General features: G+C 31.6%; 2 protein-coding genes across 5 annotated transcripts; both read right to left on the minus strand.

Annotated features, from left to right (window-relative positions):
• Positions 1 to 3868: 3868 nt before the first annotated feature.
• Positions 3869 to 12682, minus strand: LOC134688282 (uncharacterized). 3 transcript variants are annotated; one of them, XM_063548832.1, is made up of 5 exons: positions 12522 to 12680; positions 10981 to 11290; positions 10275 to 10366; positions 5730 to 6018; positions 3869 to 5204 (listed from the first exon to the last, which is right to left on the minus strand). In XM_063548832.1, the coding sequence occupies exons 1-5, from the start codon at positions 12564 to 12566 to the stop codon at positions 4531 to 4533; spliced, it is 1410 nt and encodes a 469-aa protein (XP_063404902.1). In that variant the 5' UTR covers positions 12567 to 12680; the 3' UTR covers positions 3869 to 4530. The 3 variants fall into 3 exon arrangements, with proteins under 3 accessions (XP_063404902.1, XP_063404903.1, XP_063404904.1); XM_063548833.1 differs by having other exon boundaries at positions 10981 to 11301; positions 12522 to 12674; XM_063548834.1 differs by lacking the exon at positions 5730 to 6018 and having other exon boundaries at positions 12522 to 12682.
• Positions 12683 to 17421: 4739 nt separating this feature from the next.
• LOC134688285 (uncharacterized) lies at positions 17422 to 27505 on the minus strand. 2 transcript variants are annotated; one of them, XM_063548842.1, is made up of 5 exons: positions 27405 to 27505; positions 24204 to 24608; positions 22071 to 22162; positions 19020 to 19308; positions 17422 to 18119 (listed from the first exon to the last, which is right to left on the minus strand). In XM_063548842.1, the coding sequence occupies exons 2-5, from the start codon at positions 24496 to 24498 to the stop codon at positions 17446 to 17448; spliced, it is 1350 nt and encodes a 449-aa protein (XP_063404912.1). In that variant the 5' UTR covers positions 24499 to 24608; positions 27405 to 27505; the 3' UTR covers positions 17422 to 17445. The 2 variants fall into 2 exon arrangements, with proteins under 2 accessions (XP_063404912.1, XP_063404911.1); XM_063548841.1 differs by lacking the exon at positions 27405 to 27505 and adding an exon at positions 27247 to 27333.
• Between the last annotated feature and the right edge of the window lie 353 nt (positions 27506 to 27858).

Below are 27858 nucleotides of genomic sequence, written 5' to 3' on the forward strand. Positions count from 1 at the left end.
ACGCAACGTACAATTTCTAAAAAAACATATAAAAACAACGTCTTATTATAAAACATGAAGACAGAGGTGGAAGTTTTGAAGATTAAGACAACTACGGAGAATTGTATGGGTAATTATTTTCATTAAATTTGAAAATCTATAATCTTTGATAGGAATCACATATCAATTAAAGTGTTTAACTAACATTTGTTTTTATCTTTCAGTTATTAGATTGGTTTTTAAAATATGAATTTGTATATCCCGTTAGTATCATTTTCCTCTCCCGAATGATTAAATTCCACTCTAGATGTAGATGTCCATATTCCATCACCGGATAATCCTTAGATATATTTGTCCAGTAAGTATACACGGCATAATGAGTCGAGCATTACGCTGTGTTTTATGTTAGCTAGCCGGAAGAATATGATAAAGTCTCTATTGTCTCGGTCATCCGTTTGCCATTGCCAAAATGTACGATATATATAGCTGTATCATGTATCGAAATATATCGGGATAAGGTTCGCATTGCAAACACTCATATGCAATGGAATTTTTTGAAAATTAGAAAACGTGTTTTATATTTTTGGGATATCCCGCGGTGAAGCTTAGGTTTACTCTATAACAGGTTTGTAAAAGAGAGACGAAATTTACCAAAGGGACAGATAGACTCATAAATCTAAAACAAACTGACAACGCCATGGCTACAAATGAAAAAGGCAAACAGGAGAGAGACTCTAGAATAAAGGCTTTTTCATGTAAAAGAGGAATTATGAGTTAAATAACACCGTAATTGCTGATTTACCACATTATCTGTGCATGTATCAAAATACAAGAAAAGGTAAAATCACAGATACTCGGCTGTGTAATTTATAACTTCTATTGGAGCTACCTAAGAAGTGGAGGAACTTATTCTCAAAGGAATATTTAAAAGCATGCAAATTCTAATCATTACTATTACTCACTATTGCAATGATAATATCAAACTTAATCCTTTCAAATATCTATTCAACAGACTGTAATGGTTATATTTTGCAATTAAGAAGAAGTAATAAGATTGCAAATGAGACAACTATCCACCTACAAAGTTCATATGAAGTGGACGTAGGCAATTATAGGCAAACGTATGGCCATCAACAATGGGGAAAACCCCATATCATATATTCGGCGACAAAAGGCCCTGACTTGATAATTAAGAAGCCATTCAAACTAAAAACTAACAGCCGGGTTAATGTTAACAATAATAAACGAAAGACAAATACCATATTCACCACTGAACTACAGACACACACATAATATGGCTGGGTTAATTATACTTGCTGTCGCGTCATATCTCTTAATTGGGACAATGGTACAATATCACAACATCAGAACAAACCAAGAAAATCAGCTGAAAATTACTTAGATCGATACAAATCAAGATAACAGCTAAAAAAGCCCGAATGAATAAAGTACAGATATAAAAGCACTTAAAGTTGCTTCAATTTTATTTCAAAGCCGTTAATATCTATAAATAAATCAGACGACTAAAAGCATGTACAGTTGTAAACGATGGCGAGAGATAAGTAAAGGGACATTTAAACTCAAGTCGAAAAATAAACTGACAACGTCATTGCATTTAATGAAAAAGACGAAAGACAAACAACATAATATACAAAACACACTAAAGAAAACTAAATACCGAGAAACACGAAACCTACATTAATATAGGGGTGACTTCAGGTGTTCTGAAAGAAAATGAAGATTATACTCTATAAGTGGCATCTTTCGGTTGCTGCTTCAAAGACAAAAGTGTCATTTGATTAAACATATTTGGGGGGGGGGGGGAGGAAGACGAATGAGATTGTGGTTATGACGATTGTTAAATATTTGTCATCATCTGTAAAACTACCCAACTCATGATGGGGTCTGTTAATTTTTCGAAGGAGGAAGTTCTTACCACACCACCTTGAACTCTCTGTTCAATTGCTTTCTTGTGAGCAGTGACCCTCTAACAAGGAAATAGTGAAAGGTAACGTAACTCCTTGAATATAGTAGCAATTTGAAAACATAAATTCATATGCAGGCGCTGTAGAAATATTGCTACATAAAAATCGAATGTTCACAATTGGGAGGCTAAAATCATCTTTTTGCCGTGTACATATTTTCTTTCATTTGAACCTCATTGTAAACTTCTAGCTATAAGTCAAGATATAAGGACCACTTAGTTGAATCTGAAGTTTTTTTTATTCAAGTTAAATGAAGTAAAATGCGTTCAACGTAGACACGAAACTTTCTAGTGGGAGGACATAATCGATCTATCTTGGTACACTGATATATTAAACTCATATAGGTTAAGTTAATAAAACATTTTTTTATTCCTATTAATATTAAAAACAGGCAGTCATTCAAGGCTAATTAGCTGAGGAAAACGTGATTCCGCCACTATAAAAAAACACCAAGACGACGAAACGACAAAAAGTCAACAAAACAATACAAAATAAATTAGTCTATTTCAAAACAAACATTTCATGAACTTATATTGATTGATTTTCATATAAAATCATAAATAACATGACCGACATTGACCACGGTTTGTAGAGTAAACAGTTACTGAGCATATATAGCATTAATGAATTGAGAAAATACGTAGTACAAGAATAGATCTGATGTCTCGTTGTTTCGTGGTCTCTATGTAGCGTGATCGTGTTAGTGCTGGAGGTCGCGACTCGATTTAGTCCGGGGAAAACGAAGGACGATTGAATGCTGCTACTTATTTGCCAATCACGCGGAATTTAAAGATAAGATCAAAGACTGGTCGGCATGGATTTTATTTGTACTGCTACCACCCTGTGAACTAGTACGCTAAAATGTAATTCGTTGTGTCCGTCTAGAACCAAGGAGGGTTTAAGATTCATTTCATATGAAACATGTTCTCGTCTATATGCATTTAAGTTGCCTTTGGATGTGATGCAGCCATCTATCATTATTATCATGAATGCATACAAATGGTAAATAACACTTTATAAATACCGCTCGTCCGTTGCGCCTTAAGCTACAAAATAGTCTGAAGGGTGTTAAAATACTGTAATTACAAAATTTGAAAAAAAAAACCGATAACGTCAAATGAAAAATGTAGACAACAACATTTGAGATTTATGTATGCTTATATATGCGGATGCAGTCATACATTGATGAATGACTTAGGTTTTTTGTGCAGTGTCCAACAAGAAATAGCATAACACACATAAATATATTGTCCGGTTTGTATAGCGGTTTTTTCTCCTAAGGAGTTGATATGGTTTTGTCGAGTTTGACCAGGTTTTATGTATTGAATATAAATGTGAATTAACTGACATTATTTCTTTAAACCAAAGCATAATAAAACTATGAAAGGTAATTTAGGAATTTCTTGTCCTAAATGCTTTCGTTGTTCGTACTTTATTTGACCTTTTTAACTTATTTTGATTCGATCGTCACTGATGAGGTTTTTGAAGACGGAACGCGCGTCCGATGCAAATACAAAATTTCAATCCTAGTTTCGATGATGAGTTTAGTTACAACCACTTTGTCGACGCTACTGCTGTTGGAGGTTTTTTTTATAACCCGAGAGTATCACGAGCGTTACTGGTGAACCTTTGGAAGACGAAGCGCGCATCTCCTGCAAATACAAAATTTTAATCCTGGTATGTCACATACATCGTTTGAAATTATAAAATGTGCGAATACTTTTGTTTCCAATATGTGACATACAACAACGGGTATAGTAAACACGTACATGGACTCTACATATCTTGCATTAATAAACAATCCATATTTTTCTATAACAGTTCGGGACATACATAGTCACTGCGCAATATATATGTAGATAAAAATACAATCATGTAAAGCATTTACCATACACAAAAGGAAAACGTTTTAAAAAGAGTATTATTTTTGTCAACAAATACACAAACACAACCACGGGGTGGGGATTAACTTCGTCTTTGTTTTGGTAGGGATGTGCCATTTTTGCCTAAAAAAAGTACCCATTTTAATATAACATTCACTGAAATTCAGTACCTATAGTTAAATAAATATTTAGGAAAGAATGACCTATACTTATATACTAATATACAATATCTAAAATTTGACCCATTCTTATATAAGCACTAACTCATCATCACTCATACTTTATAAATGTACCAGCTACCCTTAAGTTTTTATATATGACATCGTTTATATATGATATGTAGATCATACCTTAAATCTATATACAGTTATCAAACGTGAATGCATTTGAATAAAGGATGTCATTTAAAAGGAGGGTCATTTTTATATTAAATCTCGCAAAATTATGAACTATATTTTTGACACATCCCCGTATACTCAATAATAGGAAGTTATCACCCCGTAAGCACAACAATTATAGTAAACTGCTTAGATTTATGTATATAAAATACAATCATTTAAAGCATTAACGTTACACAAAAACAACAATTATATTAAACTGCTTAGATATTGTTGTATATGTAAAATCACTACTAGTATAATGACTGCGTATAGATATTTTTATATAAGACAAATGTACATATTTTAAAGATTGCAAATTGTACAATTTTCGTTTTTAGGAATGCCGTTTGGTCTACTTTCTCCTCTTCCCATGACAGGTACCCAATTGAAATGTCCTTTCCGTTTGTTGATTATTTTACAAATATTTATGGCTTCCGTATACAGAACCTCTATTCTAAGACCACTGGAGTGACATACAATTATGTCATTTAATGATTCTGATTTCTTTATACAGACAAACGGATTATCGTGTATATCGAGTTCCTTTAGACGTTCCTTACAGAAATTATCAGCAGTGGAATCTTTTCTAGTCAGAATCACTGTTACATAATGAACTTTATAATGACAATAAAAGTCAGCAAAATAAAGATGTAGATTAAGTTGGAAAAAAAACCTGGCAGAAATATGTAATCTTAGTGGTCCAAATGGAGAGCAGGGTAGAGGCATATTCGTCTTAGAATCCACAGCTGTACTGAAAAACAAACCATCTAATCGACCGTTTATTACAGAGCAAGGATCACCGTTATTATCTTTTGAGTAAGGTTTCATAATTCCCCTATGGTGCTCGGTAATCGAAGCAAAATATTTTTCTGACTTGTTTCTATAGAAATATTCAATCGGGCGGAATTTGCCTGTCTTTGCTTTTATAAACTGAGTCGTCTTATTATATAGTGTTTCATATTCTGCTTTTGTGAAACCTGAAATTAAAAAAAGGTATTATGTATTTTATTAATTCACATATAAAGTCTGGTAAAAGTTAAAAGGATTATTGTTAGTTTGAAACTATAAGATGAAATTACATCTATAAGGGCAAAAGTGCGCATTTCGTCTATATATAACTCATTATTGGCACCCGAACGAAAGAGTTATTTAAACCAATTATTTCAACGGTGCGAAATACGACATTGGCAATCTTTTAAAATTCAATCTAGCTTAAATCAATTGAAAAAAGTGTCCATATAATACATTTTCTTATGCAGTGCATGTATGTTAATTGTGTTGAGTTAAGAGTCCTTATTCTAAAATAAATTGAATATTTGTAAGTTTGAGAAACATCGAAATTTGCTACCTACATTCAGAGACCAACTTACAAATACTGATGTTATATTATTTGAAATAGAAATGCACTTTGATCATAATTCGGTTCAAGTTTGAAAAAAAATGTCAACCTTGATAAAGTTTGAATCATACATATTGTATATATATAAAAGTCTCCTACTTACAGGTTTTGAAATTACTAATGCTGGTGTTTATTTCTAATTTAGATATGCGCATCTGCTTGCTGCCTTTCAAAATACACCCAACGATAACCTTAACTTCACAAACTGTAGCAACGGGCAAGTCTAAAGGCAATGTAAAGTCCATTTGTTGTCCGACATGAATAAAAACATCAAACCGGTCCTTTGCTTGTTTAAAGAATATTATCCATCTTTTTTCATCTGCGAAGGTTGTGTTATTGTGAAAAGTATATCTTGAAACAGGTATATGGTTAAATTGCAAAGGAAATGTGACCTGGAATGACAAAACTATGGTGGCCGGTTAAGGCCATTTCGCGTTTTCGCGTTTTCGCCCATCATATTATATAGGGCGAAAACGCGAAAACGCGAAATCGCGAAGTCGAAAACGCGAAAACGCGAAAACGCGAAGTCGAAAACGCGAAGTCGAAAACGCGAAAACGCGAAGTCGAAAACGCGAAAACGCGAAATATTTTTTCTTTCCGATTTCGCGTTTTCGCGTTTTCGCGTTTTCGACTTCGCGATTTCGCGTTATCGCCTTTTCGCGTTTTCGTGATTTCGCGTTTTCGCGTTTTCGCGTTTTCGCGATTTCGCGTTTTCGCCTTTTCGCCTTAAATTATAGGTATATTGATCCAATATCCACCCGTTTATAGTATGGATCACATTTCCGACCTTACATTGATTACGTGCTACGTGTACAATGTTTCGAGTTCTTTCGGAATTATATTCCAGGTAACTCTCTTCAGAGGTCGTCCGTTTTATTTTTATTTTTTATTTTTATTATTATTATTATTTTTATTTTTTATTTTTTATTTTTATTTTTATTTTTATTTTTAAATGTTTGTTTGTTTATTATTTTGTACATTTTATTTATTATTGTACCTTTTATTTATTATTGTTCGTTTTATCAACGTATGGATAACTGGTTTTGGTTATTGTTTAAGATACGTTTCAATATGCATTTTTCATTGTCAACGCACCTTCCTTTGGTTTTAGTATAACTGTCTAATTAATTTCTATTGGGAGACATTGATTTATTTCAAGTGTTTCTTAACGATTTCCCCAATGTTCCTGTTTCTTTTGAATGCTATTGTGGGTTTTTTATCAAAGAGATTTTTGAACTGTGGGTTGTCTTGAATTAAATGCCAATGTTTTCTTATAATGGTTTGTAAATTTTCCGCATTAGCGTGGTATTGTGTTATGACAGATATATTATAGTTATCTGTGTTTTTGTTTATTCTTGTTTCTTTGTTTGTTAATTTGTTTAATCTTTCTGTATGGGAAATATTTCTTAATATTTTATTTACAAAAGCGATTTTGTAACCTCTTTGTATTAATTTTTCTGTAAATAAGTTTATTCTTTCATTAAAATTGTCAGGATCAGAGGTATTTCTAAGAATTCGTATTCCTTCACCTTTAATAAAGGATTTAAAACAACTTTTAGCGTGGTTAGAATTTTGGTGTAGATATTGGAATTTTTCAGTTGGTTTTGTGAAACATCTAATATCTAAGATATTTTCTTTTTGAAATCTCTGTCCTTTATACGTTTCTAAGTCTAGAAATTTCAAACTTTGTCTGTCAATTTCATAAGTAAATTGCAGTAGGTTGTGGTTTGTGTTTGCTATTTCGAAAAGAAGTTTAACTTCTTCCGTAGTACCTTGAAATAAAATATATCCATCATCCTTCATACGTTTATGAAATAATATTTTGTTTTTGTGTGGAAAGATGTTTAGAATTTTATTTATATGTTGGTATATAGCTATATAAAATAAAAATAAAACGGACGACCTCTGAAGAGAGTTACCTGGAATATAATTCCGAAAGAACTCGAAACATTGTACACGTAGCACGTAATCAATGTAAGGTCGGAAATGTGATCCATACTATAAACGGGTGGATATTGGATCAATATACCTATAATTTAAGGCGAAAAGGCGAAAACGCGAAATCGCGAAAACGCGAAATCGCGAAAACGCGAAAACGCGAAAAGGCGAAATCGCGAAAACGCGAAAAGGCGAAATCGCGAAAAGGCGAAAACGCGAAATCGCGAAAACGCGAAAACGCGAAAACGCGAAATCGCGAAAACGCGAAAAGGCGAAAACGCGAAAAGGCGAAAACGCGAAATCGCGAAGTCGAAAACGCGAAGTCGAAAACGCGAAAACGCGAAGTCGAAAACGCGAAATCGGAAAGAAAAAATATTTCGCGTTTTCGCGTTTTCGACTTCGCGTTTTCGCGTTTTCGACTTCGCGTTTTCGCGTTTTCGACTTCGCGATTTCGCGTTTTCGCGTTTTCGCCCTATATAATATGATGGGCGAAAACGCGAAAACGCGAAAACGCGAAATGGCCTTAACCGGCCACCATACAAAACATAATAATTAACCTACAAATGAAATGGAATCTTTTGGTAAATTATTCGTTTGTTACTGATCTGAAATGACGATCATTCAATTAATTGGCTAAAAAAGAAAAAAAGTTAGATATACTTTAAGGTCAGAAACCTGTTGTTCAGTGGTTGTCGCTTATTGATGTGGTATATGTGTTTCTTATTTCACGTTTTGTAAATAGATTCGACCGTTGGTTTAATTGTTTGAATGGTTGTACACAAGACAAATTTTGGGGACCTTTATAGATTTCTATTCTTACTGAGCCGTGTTAAAGACCGTTCTTTGACCTTTGATTGTGTACTTTTACAAATTGTGACTTGGATGGATAGTTGTCGCATTTACACTCATACCACATCTTCTTATTTATGTTAAAAAAATGTTATACAGTTTTGAATAAAGTGATGATAGTAAAGATTCAGTAATCCGTGTTTAAATACTTTACCGATGTGAACAAAGGATGTGGAAGATACCAAAGGGATATTCAAGACTAAAAAAGGCGAAGACAAATTGAAAGTGCTATGGTCAATAACATAATACAATTAAAAAAAATCATGCCCAGAAAACACAGCTGAAGAGCAACACAAAAACTACTTGAACTCAGGGATAAATCTATTCAATTGATGGAAATCAAGGCAACACCCGAACACCTACTTTATCGCAATTTTACAGATCAGAGACTTTTCTGGTGAATGTTTCTAAAAACAAAAGACCACACAAACTATCGATAGTCAGTTGAGACATATAGACATCGTATTGGTTAACCAATTAGTGATAACCACTTACAATGTAATGTACATAACATGCGGTGAATATAATGAAAGAGGGACGAAAGATAGAAGGGACAGTCAAACTCATATATTGGAAACAAACTGACAACGGCTAAAGATGAAAAGAGAATTAAACAAATAATAGTACACAAAACCGAACATAGAATCTATAGGTAAGGCGATACAAACCCCACCAAAAACTGGGGATGATATCAGGTGCTTCGGGAGAATAAACAGATCTTGCTCAACATGTTGCACCCGCCGTCTGTGTTATTATTCGGTAAGTCATATTCGTGAAAATAGAACGCGGTTGTAGTTACGACGTAAAGAACATATCAGAAATCATTTGTGAAACGGATATTCCGAAAAGGTCAACCAACTCGTGATAGCGTCCGTTAAAATTAACGAAGGAATTGTTTCAACTTCACCATTTAGAACTATTGTAGTGTAATAGCTTACTTGTGAGCATAAAGGCTATATACAAACGTCTAGAATTGTATTCCTTCTATGATTGAAAATTATAAATGTATGTGTACTAGTATGTTGTTTTATTTAACATGTTACCAAGTATAAAGTTTTGACTTCTTTTAACACAAAAAGGGTCTTGCTAAATGTGATATAAATATTAGAGTTTCTAATCAGAAATATCATTTTCCTAAAATATCAATATTCCATTGTAAGCATTTTAATTTCTTGATTGGCAACATATTTGCTATTTTTGGAGGACGCAATTTTAGCAAACAATTGGATTTTCCATAGGAACAAACTGTATCTCTCTTCTTGTTGCCGTGTACCTTTATTCATATTAGGTATACCTCATCTATTTCATCAATCCTGAGATACAGGATGCAACAGATACAGTAAACTATGAATCATCTCTTAACCTACGTCTACAAATTGACAACGAGGATCGATTGAAAACAAATCTTAACGATAAGAGCGATGATTTCATCTCTCCAGTTTTGAACTTTCTGTTTCTAGTTAGCAACAAGGAGCGCCTGTATATAGAGTTTTTATCTCTCAGTTTATTCGATATTCCGGGCTTGTTTTCCTAGCATGATTTCCTTGATAGAGGGTTGCTGCTTACAAGAAATCTGTTATTCCATAGATGATAGCATGTATGTTCCGTACGTCGTAACTACAATCCTGTCCCCTTTTCCCAAATGTTACTTACCAATCTAGACCTCGCTATTAACGGGGTTGTACTATCATGACCATCACGACTAGTTTAAAAGAGGGACGAAAGATACCAGAAGGACAGTTAAACTCATAACTGGTGAAATAGGATCTACTTATCATTATTGAACATCCATGTTTGAAAAATATTTTTTCTTTTTTTATAATTGACATGCAAATTTTTCTCCGTATTTTTAAAATGTTACCTCTGTGATATTTCTTAATGGAAATTGCAAAGACTTTACTTTATTTAACTGCATTGGAATATTTGAGTCTTTTCCATTTTTGACCATCGCAACTGAAAATTAAATTAGAGTCAACTATATAAAAATCTCAGCAATCAATTTCTGCAATCTTATTTCAAACATTTAAAATACAATTCTTTTAATTATATTTTATTTGAGTTTTTTTTCGCCTGTTACATTAGGCGAAAGTCTTTATCATATTTCACATTTCTAATTGATACAGTTTGCTATTGTCGAGACATTCTATCATACCATTGTACAAGACTTGCGACTGTAAAGTATTTTATTAGCTTTTATGCATATGTAAAAGAACTTCCAAACTTTTACCAGCTCTTTTTTTTAGTATTGGAGCTAGTTGTGTGGTTAACCTGTTTTCATTGATATAGCAAATATAAATATATGTATATATCAATTTTGTTGTTTATCATGAAAATGGCAAATTTCACAGTTCAGTAATATATAGTGAGATTTATTCAATGGAACCTTTGTGATGTCTGATGCTTGCTTTTTCAAAGTCAAACGAAACTATATTTTACCTGAAAAGAATGTTCACAACTCCTTTTCAGCATATCATGGTGTATTATAAATAAGATTGATATTGATATTGTTATTGTTTTTGATTTTCATTCTGAAATCGACACACTTATTAATATTTTAAAACGTTTACCAAAAAATCGTGTGCCTCCATAGGATGAAACCGAGTAAAATTCTTCCGTCTCGTTTTCTGTTTTCAATCCATAGATATCCAGGTAATAATAATACCCTGATCCCGACACAAAGCTCATTGGTAAGTCATGCTCATTTACTGTGACATCAGCTATCATTGTTACTCCACTGATAGATGGTGTATCGGGTCGTAAAATTAGAAGTAAACAGTTATTGTTTTCTGCTCCAGAAACATTGAAATGTATCTCTCGTTTCCCATCGTCAATTTGCCCATGAAAGATGATTCTATGAGTTTTTGGCATATTTCTCCTCTACAACAAAGCTAGAGTTAAGGGAAAATCTTGATCAATGAGTTTATGCACTACCAAACAACAAAACACTGATTTCAATGCTTTAAGGTAGTTCATCAGGGGTATAGAAAAAGAAAATGACAGAATTTTCCCTTACTTTGCAAAAATGAAGATTTTACTCTGCTTTTAAAAAAAATGATAACAGTACGAGTCGTTCAAAATTTGCAAAATTTGCTTAGATTGTATCTATGAGACAAAAGGAGTAGGTTCGGAAAGGACCGATTTTGGCCTCAAATTTCATGTTCATCTGACGAAAACTTTTGACCACTTTTTAAACAATTAGGTGTCTATTTCATTTGAATCAATAAGTTTATGTGAAAGATTTTAACTAATTTAGTCATAAAAAACGCACCGATTCAAACTGAATTATGAAAAATCTACCAAATATGCCGAAAAATGTCATTTTTCAGATTGTTTTTTGTCAAAAATGACAGTGGCTGCATCCGTGTTCATCCTTAACCTTTATATATGTTATGTATTATCATAAAACACAACTTACATTTCAATATTAAGGATGAACACGAATGCAGCCATTTTCGTTTTACACGAAAACCGTCTAAAATTTAACTAAAATGATAGAATTGTGAAGATATCAGTAATTTAGCATGACTTCATGGAGCTAGTACATTGTATTGTCAAAATCAGCCTAAATTTATGTAGCAGAAACATTCTACTGTCCAATGAATAACTAAGAGTTTACATTTTAACAATTTTGTAAAACTGCTAAATTTTGGTCTTTCTGGACCTTCTCCTTTTATAAAATAAAATATGAGAAGATAGGTTTTGTAATATATTTTCAAAAAACTAAAAGAAAAAAGGGTGTTACCGAACTGGTTTTCTTATTTTCTATAATTAAAACTAGAAAATTTCCCCATGTCCAGTATAATACCCGTGAGGACTGATTAGAAAAAAGTGAAGTATTTATTTCATGAATCAATTTATATATAACAATTCCGTGATTTATCCATAAGGATGAATTCATAGGTCAGTGAGAGATCCGTTTTTTTTTTAAATTGTTGTGATTTGAGTAAACATGTCAATAAAGAGAATAAGTTGAAATATTATAATAAAGAAACGTTATTGAACAAATTAGCTAAACAGAATTGATATGATAATTAAATAAGAGAACGATACTTGCGCCATTCGTCTGAATGCCTCCTTTAAAATAATGATAATTTTTTTTACTAATTACCTTAATAAGCGATAGTCGGTAGTTAATGAGAAAACCGTATGCCATACGAAATTTACTTCCTCAAATAACAACCGTAAACTGAAGTAGGCATGCGCATCAATAATGCCATTATACAAGAAAACAGTTTTCAGAAAATCTTGTGACCTGTATGTTAAAATTTGTTAAACAACCGTGGCTACATGAAATCAATACTAGAAAAGAAAATACATTATTTGTTATATTATGCATTGTAGGTGATTTTAATGTATTTTAATATGTAAGTGATAAAAGTAAATACAAACAAAATAAAGTGACATTCTCTTTTGTAATAAAGGAAACATAAGTTTAGAAATAATTGATAATGCTATTGTAAAAACACGGAAGACGACAAAAAGACTAAAGAAGTTAACAAAACAATACAGAATGAAAAAAAAATCTAATTGAAACAAATTATATAGCAATAAAGGTTGGCGTAATCCGAACATCAAATATAATAAAAAAGACTAATTTGATTCAATACCACGGTTTTTAAAGTAAATGATAAATGAGCATATGTTATCATTAATAAATTGAGGATATTACGTTATCCGTATATATACCGCTGGGGTGGTCTCTTTGTTGCTTGTTTAAATTCGATTCCAGGCGAGATTAAACCAAGGACTTCACAATTGTAATTTGCTGCTTCGCCGCTAATTACGTTATAGTTAAATATACCGGCAAATCTGGTCAGCAAGGATTCCGAAAGTGTGTCTTTCTATGTTGTAATGTTACACTATTGTTGCAGGTAAGGGTGAATGCTGGTACGTATTAAAACATTTAAACCCGCTGTATTTGTTTCCCCGTTTCTGAGTCAGGAACTTGATGTTAAGTAGTTGTCGTTTGTTGATGTAGTGCATCAAGTGTTTTTTGTTCTCATGTTGTTTTTTTTAAAGATAAGACCGTTGGTTTACCCGTTTGAAGGGTTTTAAACTAGTCATTTTGGGGTCCTTTATACAGTCATTGGACAAAAGTGAGTTCCCAGTCAAAAAAAGTCCTATCATTTCAACTAAAATCGATATTTTTCAAAAAATATTACGAAGTAACTGTATGAGCGATTTTCGTAAATATAGATACCAAAAGATGTAGAAATGTGTGAAGTTTTATTGTTTATTTGGTTATAATAATATTCATACTCATTTTAATTTTCTGACGAGATGAACCTAAAGAAAAATATTTCTTGAAAAAATTGCTTTTAATCTAACCAAATTAAAATCGTAAAAATTTGCATTTGTGTTTAACTCATCAGATGATGAAAACGAAACTCCAGAAAATTATGACTAAATAAACAATAAAACTTCAGACAATTTTACATCTTTTGGTATCTATTTTATAAAAATCGTTCACTCAGTTACTTGGAAATATTTTTTTGAAAAATATCGATTTTAGTTGAAATGATAGGATATTTTTTGAGTGAGAACTCACTTCCGTCTCATGACTGTAGCTTACTGTTCGGTGTGAGCTAAGACCGCACTTTTACCTTTAATGGTTGAAATATTGCACTGGCACTCATACAACGACTTCTTATTTCTATTCATATGTAAGTCGTCGTGTCTATCTAGAAGAAATCAGTTATTAAAAACAAATTTTCATAAACATGTTCTCTTTCGAAATAACCATATAAAATGCTAATGGTTAATGCAGTCATCCACTATAATCATGCATGTATGATTGCGGGATGAAACTTACACTTTATAAATAATGTGCGTTCAATGCGTTAATTGACTAGTTGTGTGATGTGTATTAGTACTTACCGTACTAATAAAACTAAATCAGATAACACAATAACGTAATATAAAAAACTTGTTAACAGCTACATCTAAGAAGTACGAAGGCTCAAATGCGCGGATGCAGCCAAACAACAATAAACGCATGTTTAGATTGGATCATGTCTAAGACCAATAGTCGGAACACCGATTTATCATTGGTTGTAAATAGAGTGAAAAGTTAAACCGTAGCTTAGAAGTTTGGCATGCCACATAACTATGTTTAACCCACAATATTTTTCTTTAAAAAAGTCCTGTACCAAGTCAGGAATATGGTCATTGTTATATTATAGTTCGGCTCTGTGTGTGTTACATTTTAACGTTGTATTTTTTTTTTGTGTCGTTTGTTTCCTCTTATATTTAAGTTTGCATTCACATTGTTATAAGACGTGTCACGGTACTTTTTTTTCCAAATTCATGTATTTAGTTTTGATGTTATATTTGTTATTCTCGTCGGATTTTGTCCAATGCTTAATTCGTTTCTGTGTGTGTTACATTTTAATGTGTCGTCGTTCTCCTATTATATTTAATGCGTTTCCCTTGGTTTTGGTTTGTGACCGGGATTTGTTTTTTCTATCGATTTATGAGTTTTTATTATGGGTATACTACTGTTGCCTTTTTATAGAATTAATATAAAAAACACCTTAGTAAACGTGACAAAAATATAAGCATCACTTACTTTGAAGGTGTAGTTCTTAGAATGTGTAATGAAATTTGTTTTTGGAGAACATTCCTGAATAATTTTTGAACCAGCATTTTTTCTTTAGGTCAGAATACTTTCTAGTACTGTGAAAGTACTTTTATTAGTGGGTATCAATTTTCGTGGTTTGAGCAATATTTACATGTTCGTGGGTTTTTAAATTCGTGGATTTTAGTTTTCTTAAAAAAAAATTGAAAAAATTAAAGCCTTTAGACACGAAGTTTGCAAATAATGATAAATCTTGATTGAAGGAAATAATTGCAAAGTAAGCATTGACCTGTGTAAATAGCAGTGACAACACCAATTACCCAACATAAACAAATGCTATAAATGTATTTTGAATTGTCAAATAATTCTTATCAAAATCAAGTCCAGCATGAAATTATTATTTACCATGTGTACGAGAACTATAGCGATATAAAATGAACACTTTATCATAGTGGCATATCAATACCGGAATTCTGACTTTCATCGATCAAATATATTTGTATGAGAATTAAAAGATCAAAACTTGTACAGCTTATGTAATCAAAGATAAAATTGTATAATCTTGCATGCAGGTGTAGTTCTGTGACTGCTGTTGAAATATTCTCAGATTTGGCGATATTCAAAACATGCTCTTGATCATATCAGTAGTCAAACATACATGAGGATCATTCCATGTCTTGATTTGGACAATGGTTGTTTTATTTCGTTGGACACTTAAATTCGTGGATAAAGTCATCCACGAAAACCACGAAAATTGGTACCCCACGAATAAAAGTACTTTCACAGTAATGCATAAATGTAACGAAAAATTAAAATATATTTTTTTTAAAGTACTGTAACGAATAATGGTTACCTTTTGTGTCTTTTCATGCTCTGATGTTTCATTGACAATCATTTATGTGTACTGTATTCTTGTCATGAATTGTTGTCATTTTTGTGTTATATTTAACATTGCCATAAAAGCTCGAGGTTTGGCTTGCACAAAACCAGGTTTAACCCACCAATTTTTCTTAAAATGTCTTGCGCCAAGTTATAAGAATGGCAATTGATATCTCTTAGTTCTTTTCTCTCTGTGAAGCATTGTCGTTTGTTTTTGTTGCACTTCAGTGTTTCAGTTGTTTCGTTGTTTTTCTCTTGTAGTTGGTGTGTTTCTATCGGTTTTTGTTTGTAATCTGGATTTCTTTTCTCTCAATCGATATATGACTTTCCTAGTTTTTGGTGGGGTTCGTATTGTTTATTATTTGGTTTTCTATGTTGTGCCATGTGTACTACTGTTTGTCTGTTTGTCTTTTTCCTTGTTAGCTATGGCGTTGTCAGTTTGTTTTAGATTTATTAGTTGACTGTCCCTTTGGTATCTTTCGTCCCTCTTTTTTAATCAGAAGTATTTTACTGTTGCCTTTAAATACCACATCGTGTATTATCATATTTTTTTAAACGAAAACGAAATACACGTATACACTAGTTGTTAATGATGTATCTATACGTTTCCTTAAAAAACTCGATGTTTATTTGTGTAGTTTGTTTTGTTAACATATATACAATGCATATAAAAGTAAGTTTGACGGAAAATCTGACTGATTGTTTTCATTTGCCAGTTTTCTAGATGTTTAAATTTGTTTGTATTTCTATCCTGCAATTAAAGAGAAAAACTAAATGCTTGTTAACATTGTTAAGATAAGACATCCGATCTCGCATAGTTAATCCTTGGTCAGATAGTTACAATATACCAATGATTAAAAGAAAAAAAAAGGATATGGAGTATCAATCATTGATACAAAATGAGCAATTACACAGCAAACACACGTTTTATTGCTGTTAATTATTTTATTTTAAGTCACAGTCAGGCCTCCAGCATTGAGCAAATATAAAATATCACCTCATTGCATTCTTGAGACGGCCCATGGCTTCCACTTGAGAGGACTTCCTTTCCAACATAATTTGGATAGATTTTAAAGACAAAAATTAAAACAGTTGGCCAGCAAAATCAATTAAATCGTTGTAGGATTAAATATGACTGCGTCCATTTATTGCATCTGCATAGGAAAACCTCAGTACATTGAATGATTTTTACATTTCATCACCAGTATTCCTTTATATAAAAATGATCGGATTTAGGCTATTTCATTTGAACATAAATGAGTAAAAATTCATCAATCGCTTGATTTCTCTCGTTGCTGTAATGGAAATTAGATACACAATATGTGTTCTTGTGGAATCGAACTTCTACATAACAATAAAGGAGGGGATATGCTACCAAAACACCCAACTAAATTTTTAAAACTAAAAGAATAACAATATCGTTATAGTTTATAAAACCCATTCATCTTCAAGATAAAAAAAAATATGAAAAGGTTGTTTCTAGGCACAATATATGCATAAAAATGATCATCAAAACGTTTATTTGTCGCAATTTTTTGTACTCCGTTTGCTCATACATATTTACCAAAATAATATCTTAAAGGTTGCAAATTTTACAGTTTTTATTCTTAGGAATGCCATTTTTTCTACTTTCCCCTCTACCCATAATATGTACCGGTTCGAAATATCCTTGTTCTTTTCGGATAATTTCATGAATATTTATGGCTTCCGTATACAGAACCTCTATTCTAAGACCGTTGCCATGACGCACCATTATATCATTTGACCTTTTTGATTTTTTTAAATAGACAAATGGATTATCATGTATATCGAGTTCCTTTAGACGTTCCCTACAGAAATTATCAGCAGTGGAATCTTTTCTAGTCAGAATCACAGTTACATAATGAACTTTGTAATGACAATAAAAGTCAGCAAAATAAAGATTTAGATGTGGTGTGAATAAAAAACTGGCATAAATATGTAATCTTAACGGTCCAAACGGAGAATATTTGAATGGTTGACCTGTCTGGAAATCTACAGTTGTACTGAAAAATAGACCATCCAATCGACCGTTTATTACAGAGCAAGGATCACCGTTATTATCCTTTTTGTATGGGGCCATTATTCCACTATGGTCTACTGTAATCGAAGTAAAATATTGTTTTGACTTGTTTCTATAGAAATACCCAATGGAGCGGAAATGACTTTTCCTTCTTTTTATAAATTGAATCGTCTGATTGTAAAGTGTTTCATATTCTGTCTTTGTAAAATCTGAAATCAAATGAATAATCAATATGTAATCTCATAACGCGTTTCAAAGGCTACTTACACGAACAATTTTAAAGAATGAAGTTAAAAATTATGAATCTATGAAAAAGGAATATGTGATTAAAATGCAAGTATTTTAAAACTGATATACATTGACATTGTCAAATGAGTAGACATGAACAGCTATTGAGTTCCTGAATTTGCAAAATAGTTACACTCATCAATTTCGAAATAATGATAATTGAAAAAAAACTTTCTAAACAGAAAAATCGATATATTACAATGACGTCATAAACTTTTTGAGTCTTAAATGGCTTTTTAATAGAAAGTTGTTTTTGATCAATAACTTAAGAGCTAGTGTTATCACAAGAAGATGTTTTGCCAACGTAAGATATATTGTAAATATTGTAAATATATATGACTATAGTTATCAAAAGTACCAGGATTATGACAACTTTCACCGGTTAAACAGTATTTGCTGGCTATTTCAGGGTACATAAAATCAATCCCTGTATTTGTTAGGGTTTATGATGATAAGTCTTTTATTTCAGTGATTTCTTTCAATTTTCGAAAAATATGATGACAAATTGACTAATCGCATTCTCTCTTTGCCAAATGTAATATATATTAGTATACTTTGAATGGTTTATTTGAAAAGTTGTTATTTGAATGAAAAGTTGACTCATTGGCCCTCACACCACATCTGCCTATATCTATTTGAGTTATATTTCTGGTTTGTTAAGTGAATAGTTATACGTTTCAAGTATAAGTAAGGTTTCAAATAACAGTTTTTAAAACGTGTGCAGCTCTTATGAAATTCGAATTAAACACACACAATTTACACTTTTGCATGATTGTCAAAAATTCAGTCAAAAAAATACAACTCTAAACGTTAATACTTACAGGTTTTGAAATTAGTTAGTTCGGTATTCACTTCTATTTCTGTTGTGAGCATTTTCTTGCGGTCAAATACAATGGATCCAATGATTACTTTTACTTCACAGATTATAGCAATGGGCAGGTCGAAAGGCAATGTAAAGTTCAATTCTTTTCCGACATGAATAAAAATGTGTAATCGATCCTTGAATTGTTTAAAAAATATTATCCATACAGTGTCAACTGTAAACTTTGTTTCGTTGTAAAAAGTATACTTTGATACAGGAGTATGATCGACTTGGATCGGGAAAGTGACCTGAAATAACAAAATTAAAACAATAAATTGATTACGACAGGAAATAGTTTTGTCCACTTTTAGGTGTTTCTATTTATCATAGAAGGTAAACTAACACAAATACGGAACTCTAATTTTAAAATAAGTGATATTACAAACTGAAAAATGAAAAAATCAAACATATCAAACATATCAGACCTGATTTGGGACAAGCATTTCCTTATGTAAAAAACGGTGAATAAACCCTGGTTATATAACAAGCAAACCTTTCACTTGTAATCTATTATATTGAAAATAATTGTGTGATAAATCAAACAGACAAATAGGTAAAATGGCAAAAATAGGGGTATAGCAGTCAACATTGAGTATAATATTGATCACGTTAAAAAAACATCTATGTCAACAAAGAAAAACAAAATGACATGTAAAAGTACATACGCAAAGTTTTCCTTTTTTTATTTTTATAAAGCGATGTAGATAGCATAGAGTAGTAGTTATACGTGTAAAGATACGTTAAAACTAATTTAGACTTGATGGTTAAAGTTTTCGTTTCGTATGTGTTTAGCTTTGATGCTTCATGGCATACTAATATCATTAATATTAACAGTACCAAAATGAGAATTCAGATAATTAATGTCTGTTCTGGTGATGTCCGGGGACGACCTATTTGAAAATCTATCACCTACTGAAAACGTTTGAAGAGCTGATAAAAATAAATGGGAAAAAAGTATAGCTAAATTTGAAAAGGATTCGAAGCTTAGCATGAGGGATAAAAATTCCTAAATTTAATTTTAAAGTATTTATACGGCAAATTTCAATATACTAACAATATCAATGTGTTGATGCCAATACTGAAGGACTAGTTACAAGGCTGATGATTCCCGCAGGGACTAATTGTTATGAATCATTATAAATATACTCAGGTTTTGCGAATAATCATGTTTTAAGAATAAATATCAATTTAAAAAAATGGCTAGAAGTATTTATAAGCATTGCAAAAGAAAAACAATCAACATTGGACAAATATGTATGTATTGTTCATAAACGTTTTAATTAATTAAAAACATTCAAGACACATCTAAGCGAGCGGATTTCAGGTTTGTAAGCTGCAAATAATGCAAGAAGACTTCGAATCTAAAAGTTCTAGATAAACTTAGGTGACAACCAATTATGTAACAATATCTTGAGTTTAATAGAAATGTACTATGTGTTAACATATACGTATAAAATCAAATATGTGCAAAATTTTAAATCAAAATAAATTGTGAAGCACTTAACTTAACGTGTAATACTACCAAATCATGGTATGTCACATCCGGTTGTATACGAACAAAAGGTCTAAAAATATTCCCTTCAATTTGACAGTTGTAGAAAATTAACGCTGCATTTCAATGCACTTAGATTTTTCTGAGTCATACACATTAATGTTGCGTGTCTGAAAGCATCATTCCTTATTGATTTGATGGTCTTATAAAATATTTTGGAAAGTTACGGTTACATAGTTACCAAAGCAGGTAACCAGTAAATAACAGTGTTAAAATTGGGTTGTTAACTTCCGGTGATGGTTACTTTCTTATATGCAATGAAATGTAGTGTGCAATTTTCACTGTAGCACTGGGAAGGATTATACTTTATACATGCAAAGTATTTCTTTGGTTGAAATAAAGGTAAATACTGTGCAATTTTTTTAAAAAGTGCCAATTTAACAAAGACTAATATGGGAAAATCAATGTTGGTATTACACCTAAAGGAAAGGTACTTATTGCAAACCCATATCTTAATTCTGAACCATCAAATGTATTATTAGTTTCTTTTTTCGGTCACATAATTTAGAGTTTAGTGTTACGTATAAAAATAATACTCTATATTATCATGACTATCACGACTCAATTAGCAGTATCAAGATTTCATAAAATTTTTTGACTTCACAGCCTATTTACAACAACTTGAAAATTCCCGCCCTGCATAGAAGTAAGTAATGTATTCATATGGTGCTCTTTTTCAAAGAAAATACGTGATTAAGTGTTTTGTGCATTTGCTTAATTTTAAACGGATTTCAACATCCATTAGAGACATGTCTTTGTCAAGAGTTTATACACACAAAGTTTCTAAACATTTTATATCTATATTTAGTCTAACGTCCATACATATAGATTTTTTCTACAGATGATGACATAAATTATGTTAATTTACATAATCTTATTTCCCAGATTAGTCCATCTTTTTGTAACAGCAAACGCAGAAAGAATATATGCGCATAAACTTAAAAACTGTTGACACACAAATTTGTCTCGTATGTCGGCATACAATTCAGAAAAAGACCATCGGATAGACACCATTGCTTATCAGTTAAGGTGCTTGACCATGATTGCGTAAAAATGGTCAAAGTACACAGTAATGTAACTCTATAGACAATACCGTTATTTATTGTAAGACGTTCGTATCAATCTAAATTAGGTAAAAAAAATATCAAAAAAATAGTCGATGAAGCATAAACTAATGAACAGATATTCAAAATTGCCGTCTAACTGTAATCACACTTTGTATTTAATATCAATGTTCTTTCACAAGTAGTTGTAACGAAACTAATTTAAGCTATTGCTGACGCCATTGTGGTCATGATCAGTGTCGTCATCGGAAAAGCAATCCTTTTATCGCGCTTTCCGTGACTTTCGACAAAAGTGAGATTACATAAGCACCTTTAGTCATTTTAAGCATTAACTCAAAACTGGTTGATTTATGTTCAAATGTGTCCTCTTTAATTAATAGTATAAACATGTTACCTCTGTGTGATTTCTTACAGGAAATTGCAAGGACATTACTTCGTTTAATAGTATAGAAATATCAATGTCTTTTTTCTTTTTCATCTTCGCAACTGAAAAAAGAATCATATCTTAAAATTACAACTAAATGATTTATATTACGATTACAATATAAGTGTAGTACAAAGTAAAATCTAAAAAGAAACTGAACTCAAAGGAAAATTCAATCGGAAAGTCCATAATCACATGGTAAAATCAAATGACAAAACATATCAAAAACAAATGGTCAAGAACTGTCATAGTCCTGACTTGGTACAGGCATTTTCAAATGTAAAAAAATGGTGGATTAAACCTGGTTTTATAGCGCTAACCCTCTCACTTTGTTGACATGCTCTTCAAATTCCATAATATTTACATAGATGCGTGAACTAAACAGACATGATAAATAATATAGTCAAAATATGGGAACATCAGTCATCATCGTGTAACAATTTTAAAAGGAACAATTGAACAGAACACATAAACATCTTTCTACAAACACATTCATTGATTCGCGTGTCTGACGTCAGAAAATTATATATGTCACATGTTTTTATTGTTCAATGTTTATACAAACAATTTTAAAATTTCACATGGACAATGTTAGCAGACAGCGTTAAAAAATCAAAAGTATGTAAGACTTAATTTTAGAAATAGACCGAGATTTTAAATTATCCAAAAGTTAAATAGAATTTATAAGAATCAACAAATTTTATTATTTTTCATTCGACCACGTTATTCAATAATTTTGACGTTTATAGTGTAACGTATTTTCTAATGCATAATAGAAATAAACTCATCATAGACACCAGGGCTAAATTTTGTATATACGCAAGACGCGCGTTTCGTCTTCAAAAGACTCATCAGTGACGCTCGAATCCAAAAAAGTTTAAAAAGGCCAAAAAAAGTACGAAGTTGAAGAGCATTGAGGACCAAAATTCATAAAAGATTGGCCAAATACAGCTAAGGTAATCTATGCCTGAGGTAGAAAAGCCTTAGTATTTCAAAAAATTCAAAACTTAGTGAACAGAAATATATCGTAATGACATATGATATTTTAATAGAACAATATCATACTGACGGAAGTACAGCGTCACGTTATAAGAACCAAAGAAACACAAAAAGTCGCATATACAAAACACACCACTAAAAAATGAAAGATAATACAAAAACACATTGACGGGATATTTAAGTACTGAACCACGTTAAACGGACATCACATAAAAACAACTCAACAGTAAAAGTAATATTAATTATTTAATAATAGAACAAAGACAAATGAAAGAACAATATAACACGTTGTTAAGATGATAAACAACATCAGTACGCATAATCTATGCACCAAGACCATCATGTATTATTAGTACAGTATAGCTTCCGATTAAATTTCTGGCTTCAGTTGATACATTTTAATCATAGGAGATTCCCGCCCATGTCAAGTGGCCTGATATCAAATATGTCCATGTTTTAATAGCGACTTTTTGTCATTCATTTTTTGCAAATATAATTACAGAAAATTATTACAAACCAGTTAGTGTTTGCGTGGTAAGAGAAATCATCTTATAATAGCATCATATTACTTTGCTTTGAAATATACCAGCTAGTTTCGTGGTTTTATTTTTGTTTAAATTAATATTTCAGATAATTTTTTTCATTTCATTACTTTATTATCAGTCGGGCAGTTGGATTCTATCACGAAAAGGAATATTCTTTTTGTTTGAAATATTAAGTGTAATATCCCATCTAGGGACATTATGTTTTTATGTTTGTGCATTCATTGGTTTGTTCATTCATCCGTCCGTCCGTTCTTTTGTCCATTTGTCCCGCTTTAGCAGTAAATGTTGTTGGTCAAGGGAGTTTTTGATGAAGTTGAAGTTCGATCAACTTGAAACTTAGTACGTATAGTAAGATCTTTTAAATTTTAATGCCAATTTCACCGTTCACTAAAAATAGTAAAAGATAGTGTGAGTTGGGTATTTATGAACTATGGAAAAATTCTTGTTCATGTTATCATCCTTATAATTATTTCTATCCATATTGGTTTTATGATCAACATTATTTCTATTGTGTTTTTATTATGAAGTTGGCACAGATAGTAACGTGTTAAAGTTCTACCTAAAAAGTGTGTGCTTCCGTAGGCTAAAACCGTATAATGTTCTTCCATTCCATTTTCCTTTTTCAATCCATAGATCTCAAGGCAATATTCTGTTCCAGAAACAAAGATCATTGGTAAATCGTGGTCATTTACTGTGACATCAGCTATCATTGTTACGCCATTAAGTGATATTATATCGGGTCGTAAAAATAGAAGTAAACAATTCATTCTTTCTGGTCCATGAATCTCGAAATGCATTTTTCTATTCCCACCATCAATTTGTCCATGAAAGAGTATTCCTTGACTGTTTGCCATACCGCTTTGCTATCTTTAACAATCTGCTTACATGTAGAATCGATCTCCAACTAACCCAAGGTCACATCATAGGTTTTAGGTATAACAACTAATGAGGTTGACTAACTATCCTGCAATAGAATAATGTATAAGCAAAGTTTTAAGTTTCATTTTTAGAAATACTCAAAACACAGTTTTCGGGATACGCGGACCAGTTAAAATGTTTCACTGAATAATCGAACTGTTCACGTAAGGAAGTACATGAGTATAAACATGATAGATATTTTTATTACTTTTAGAATATGATAAAAATGATAGGTCCAGAAGCTTGTTTCCAAGTTACTTTCTGTGAAAATATAACACGTTTAGTATATTTTGTACAAAGAAATGGAATCTTATTACGAACACAAGGTAAACTAAGTTGCATAATTAGGAATGAAATTTAAGAGAATTTGACCTACCGGCGTGGATCTGCTTCCCTGTCCGACGCGACTGAGATAACTCCCAGTTATAGGCGATGTTTATGTTCCTCAGTCTTAGTGGGGTTTTTGTGTTTGTGTTATGTGTACTTATGTTTTTTTTTCTTTTTGAAGCCATGGCATTGTCAGTTTGTTTTTCGATTTATGAGTTGACCTTCCCTTTGATAGTTTTTGCCTCTCTCTTTCAAAACTGCTTTTGGAATAACAAGAGAAAAAAATTAGGTTACAAAACACTATTTCCTACTACAACATTAAACAGAAAAATTGTGTAAGTGTTTTTAATCCGTTATCGTTCTAGTGAGCAACGAAATATAAATATATTAGATTCATCGTTGTAGATTGAAATAACACTTTCGAATAATATGTTTATATTTGTAGGGAAATAAGTCTGTGCTACTGATTTAAATAGATACCGAAAAGATTAGAACAAGAGGAATTATCACATTCACCTCATATTGTCCGAGTGTGGTTGCTAATAACAATCCTCATTTTTCCTTGAAACCTGAACAAATGTTTGTTTTGCGTGATTTATCGGTAGTTAAGAAAGTTAAATCCACGTTCATAAATTTTGAAAGGTAGATTTCGTTCGATAAACAACTTCCTCCTGAATTGTTGAAATATACCTTAACATTAACCATCATACCTTCGTGAATATTAGGTAAATGTTTTCTAATACAAGGGTATACTATTGTTAACAAATGTACTATCAGTATCTGTACGTTTTATCACAAAAAAGTGATATCGAGGGTTATCATGCTTCATTGATTTGATCAAGTGAGAATTGACCTCTTCTTTTAATACCTAATTATATAATATATGGATATGAATGGACCCTCGTATACTTCTTGTAATTCATTCTTTCGGTCAACGTTGTCGATTTGATAACATGCATGCAGAACTATGACACTTAATAAAAGACACACAAAGTAATTAAAAAAAACACTCAACCTAGGGTTATTATATAGTATGTAAACATTTGATAAACTTCATTCAATAAAGATTTATAATCTACACAAAAGTGTGCTATGCAATTGATTTGAAAGAGTACTTTATCATTGTTGATTAGTGATTGAAATATTACATAATTGTATCGTTTTGGTGAATATTGACTATTCTTTTCTAGTCCATAGAACAGAAATTGTCAAAAACAAATTATCTCACAAGATTTTAGAGGTAAAAGAATCGTTTAACTAAGGCAAATACAAGGTACATTGTAAAATCACAAAAATACTGAATACTGAATACTAATAATTGCCATTGAGCATGAAAGGATTACAAACTAAATAATCATTTACCCATGATAAAATGTAAAAATATAATATGACATCATAACATATTTCAGTCTGCTGGACCCATGTTAACCAGCAACAAAGTAGACAGTTAGCTCTTTGGTAATAATTGTGATCAGAACAGGTAATTTCATTATTGAAATTTGTTGCTATCACATTTTTAAAGAGGTGTACAATTTTGAAACATACATCCCTCATTTAAAGCTCTGAGTACTTGTCAGGTTTTGGCTACATATCCTTTTTAACTGAGCTCTTCAAATATGTGTTTTCAAGTATTGTAGCCTGGAGTATTATTGACATTAAATGAAGTGTCAAAACGCGGATCTGTTGCTGTTTAAAAGGTACCGTTAATGTGATACCGATCATTCGGTCGATACATCTTCTGGTGGACTGTTAGTCCTCCATGATATCACGAGACCAGTTGCTAAATCTCTTGTTATTACGTGAAAATACGCGGATACATTTTGATTGAAATTTGCTGTTTTCGAAACATTTCGGAAATAATTATAAACTAAGGGATATATATCTTCATCATGCAAAGCGCTGTCTCTTGTTTGAATTTGAATACAGCTTAGGGGTATTCTGGTTTGATCAATTGTCCAACGTTTGTATACGTTTTTGTTTTTCAAATATTGTTTTCTCGATCTATCTGCAGAAAACGTTCGAAATGCGCATCATAACAACACAATCTAACATTTAAAACGATTGATATGAGGCTCTTTTCATCTATTATACAAGGCCTATATACACACAAAAATTATCCTTCCAATATTCAAATGATTGAGGAGTAATTATCTGTCAGGTGTGTAGAGCTGAGTGATTTTTTAACAATTATCAAATAGAAACTAACAAGGAAGTTTTTATAAGTTGATATTTGTGCTAAATTACAAGTATGATATAATAAAATAGGGTGTAAAATTGATCTTAAGATGAGCATGTTTGAGTTTTCTAACCAGCTTCCTATAAGGGAAGAGCAAGTGATTATCTTTTTTTACAATTACCTTGAAAAGCGACGGTTAATGAAAAATCCGAATGAAATACAAAATTTTCTTCCGCATGTATCAATGAACAGGAACAGCAAACTGAAATAGTCATGCGCATAAAAAAATCCTTATATACATATGTATTTGCAAAAAATATTATGTGAGTTACGAATTACATTATTTGACTACAGGATTGAATCAATACTATAATCAATGTTTTGTCTTATCGCTGATTTCTAATGTGGTTTAATGTGTAAACTGACGTGTTCATGTCATATACATTCAGTAAATATAATCAAACTAAGGTTATATTACATAACAAACATGAGATACCACGGAGAAACTCAAGGATAGTAACTTGAGAAGAAACTGACAATTTTATGGCTGAAAAATGTTTGTAAGGTTTACATATGTATCATGAGAAAAAAAATGAAAATCTGAGACTGTTTGCAAATGGTAACAGTATAAAACGAAGTCAATCTATCAGAAAAATACAAAAAAATAAAATTCTTGCTTTAGACATTTTCTCTTAATTGTTAAAAAGAGTCTGCCAAAACTCTTTGATGGTTTGACAGAGTACCCGCGAAAATTAGTTGGTTTACAGTGATTGTTGTGAAACTTTAATCACAT

Source organism: Mytilus trossulus, chromosome 10 (assembly GCF_036588685.1).
Source record: "Mytilus trossulus isolate FHL-02 chromosome 10, PNRI_Mtr1.1.1.hap1, whole genome shotgun sequence".
Taxonomy (NCBI): Eukaryota; Metazoa; Mollusca; class Bivalvia; order Mytilida; family Mytilidae; genus Mytilus; species Mytilus trossulus.

Coding starts and splice junctions, on each gene's coding strand:
- LOC134688285 (XM_063548842.1), bottom strand. CDS start 24,498: ATGGCAAACAGTCAAGGAATACTCTTTCATGGACAAATTGATGGTGGG. Junction 22,163..24,203: donor CGGAAGCACACACTTTTTAG/GTAGAACTTTAA, acceptor TTCTTTTTTCAG/TTGCGAAGATGAAAAAGAAA. Junction 18,120..19,019: donor ACTAACTAATTTCAAAACCT/GTAAGTATTAAC, acceptor ATTTGATTTCAG/ATTTTACAAAGACAGAATAT.
- LOC134688282 (XM_063548832.1), bottom strand. CDS start 12,566: ATGGCATACGGTTTTCTCATTAACTACCGACTATCGCTTATTAAG. Junction 11,291..12,521: donor ACCGACTATCGCTTATTAAG/GTAATTAGTAAA, acceptor GCTTTGTTGTAG/AGGAGAAATATGCCAAAAAC. Junction 5,205..5,729: donor CATTAGTAATTTCAAAACCT/GTAAGTAGGAGA, acceptor TTTTAATTTCAG/GTTTCACAAAAGCAGAATAT.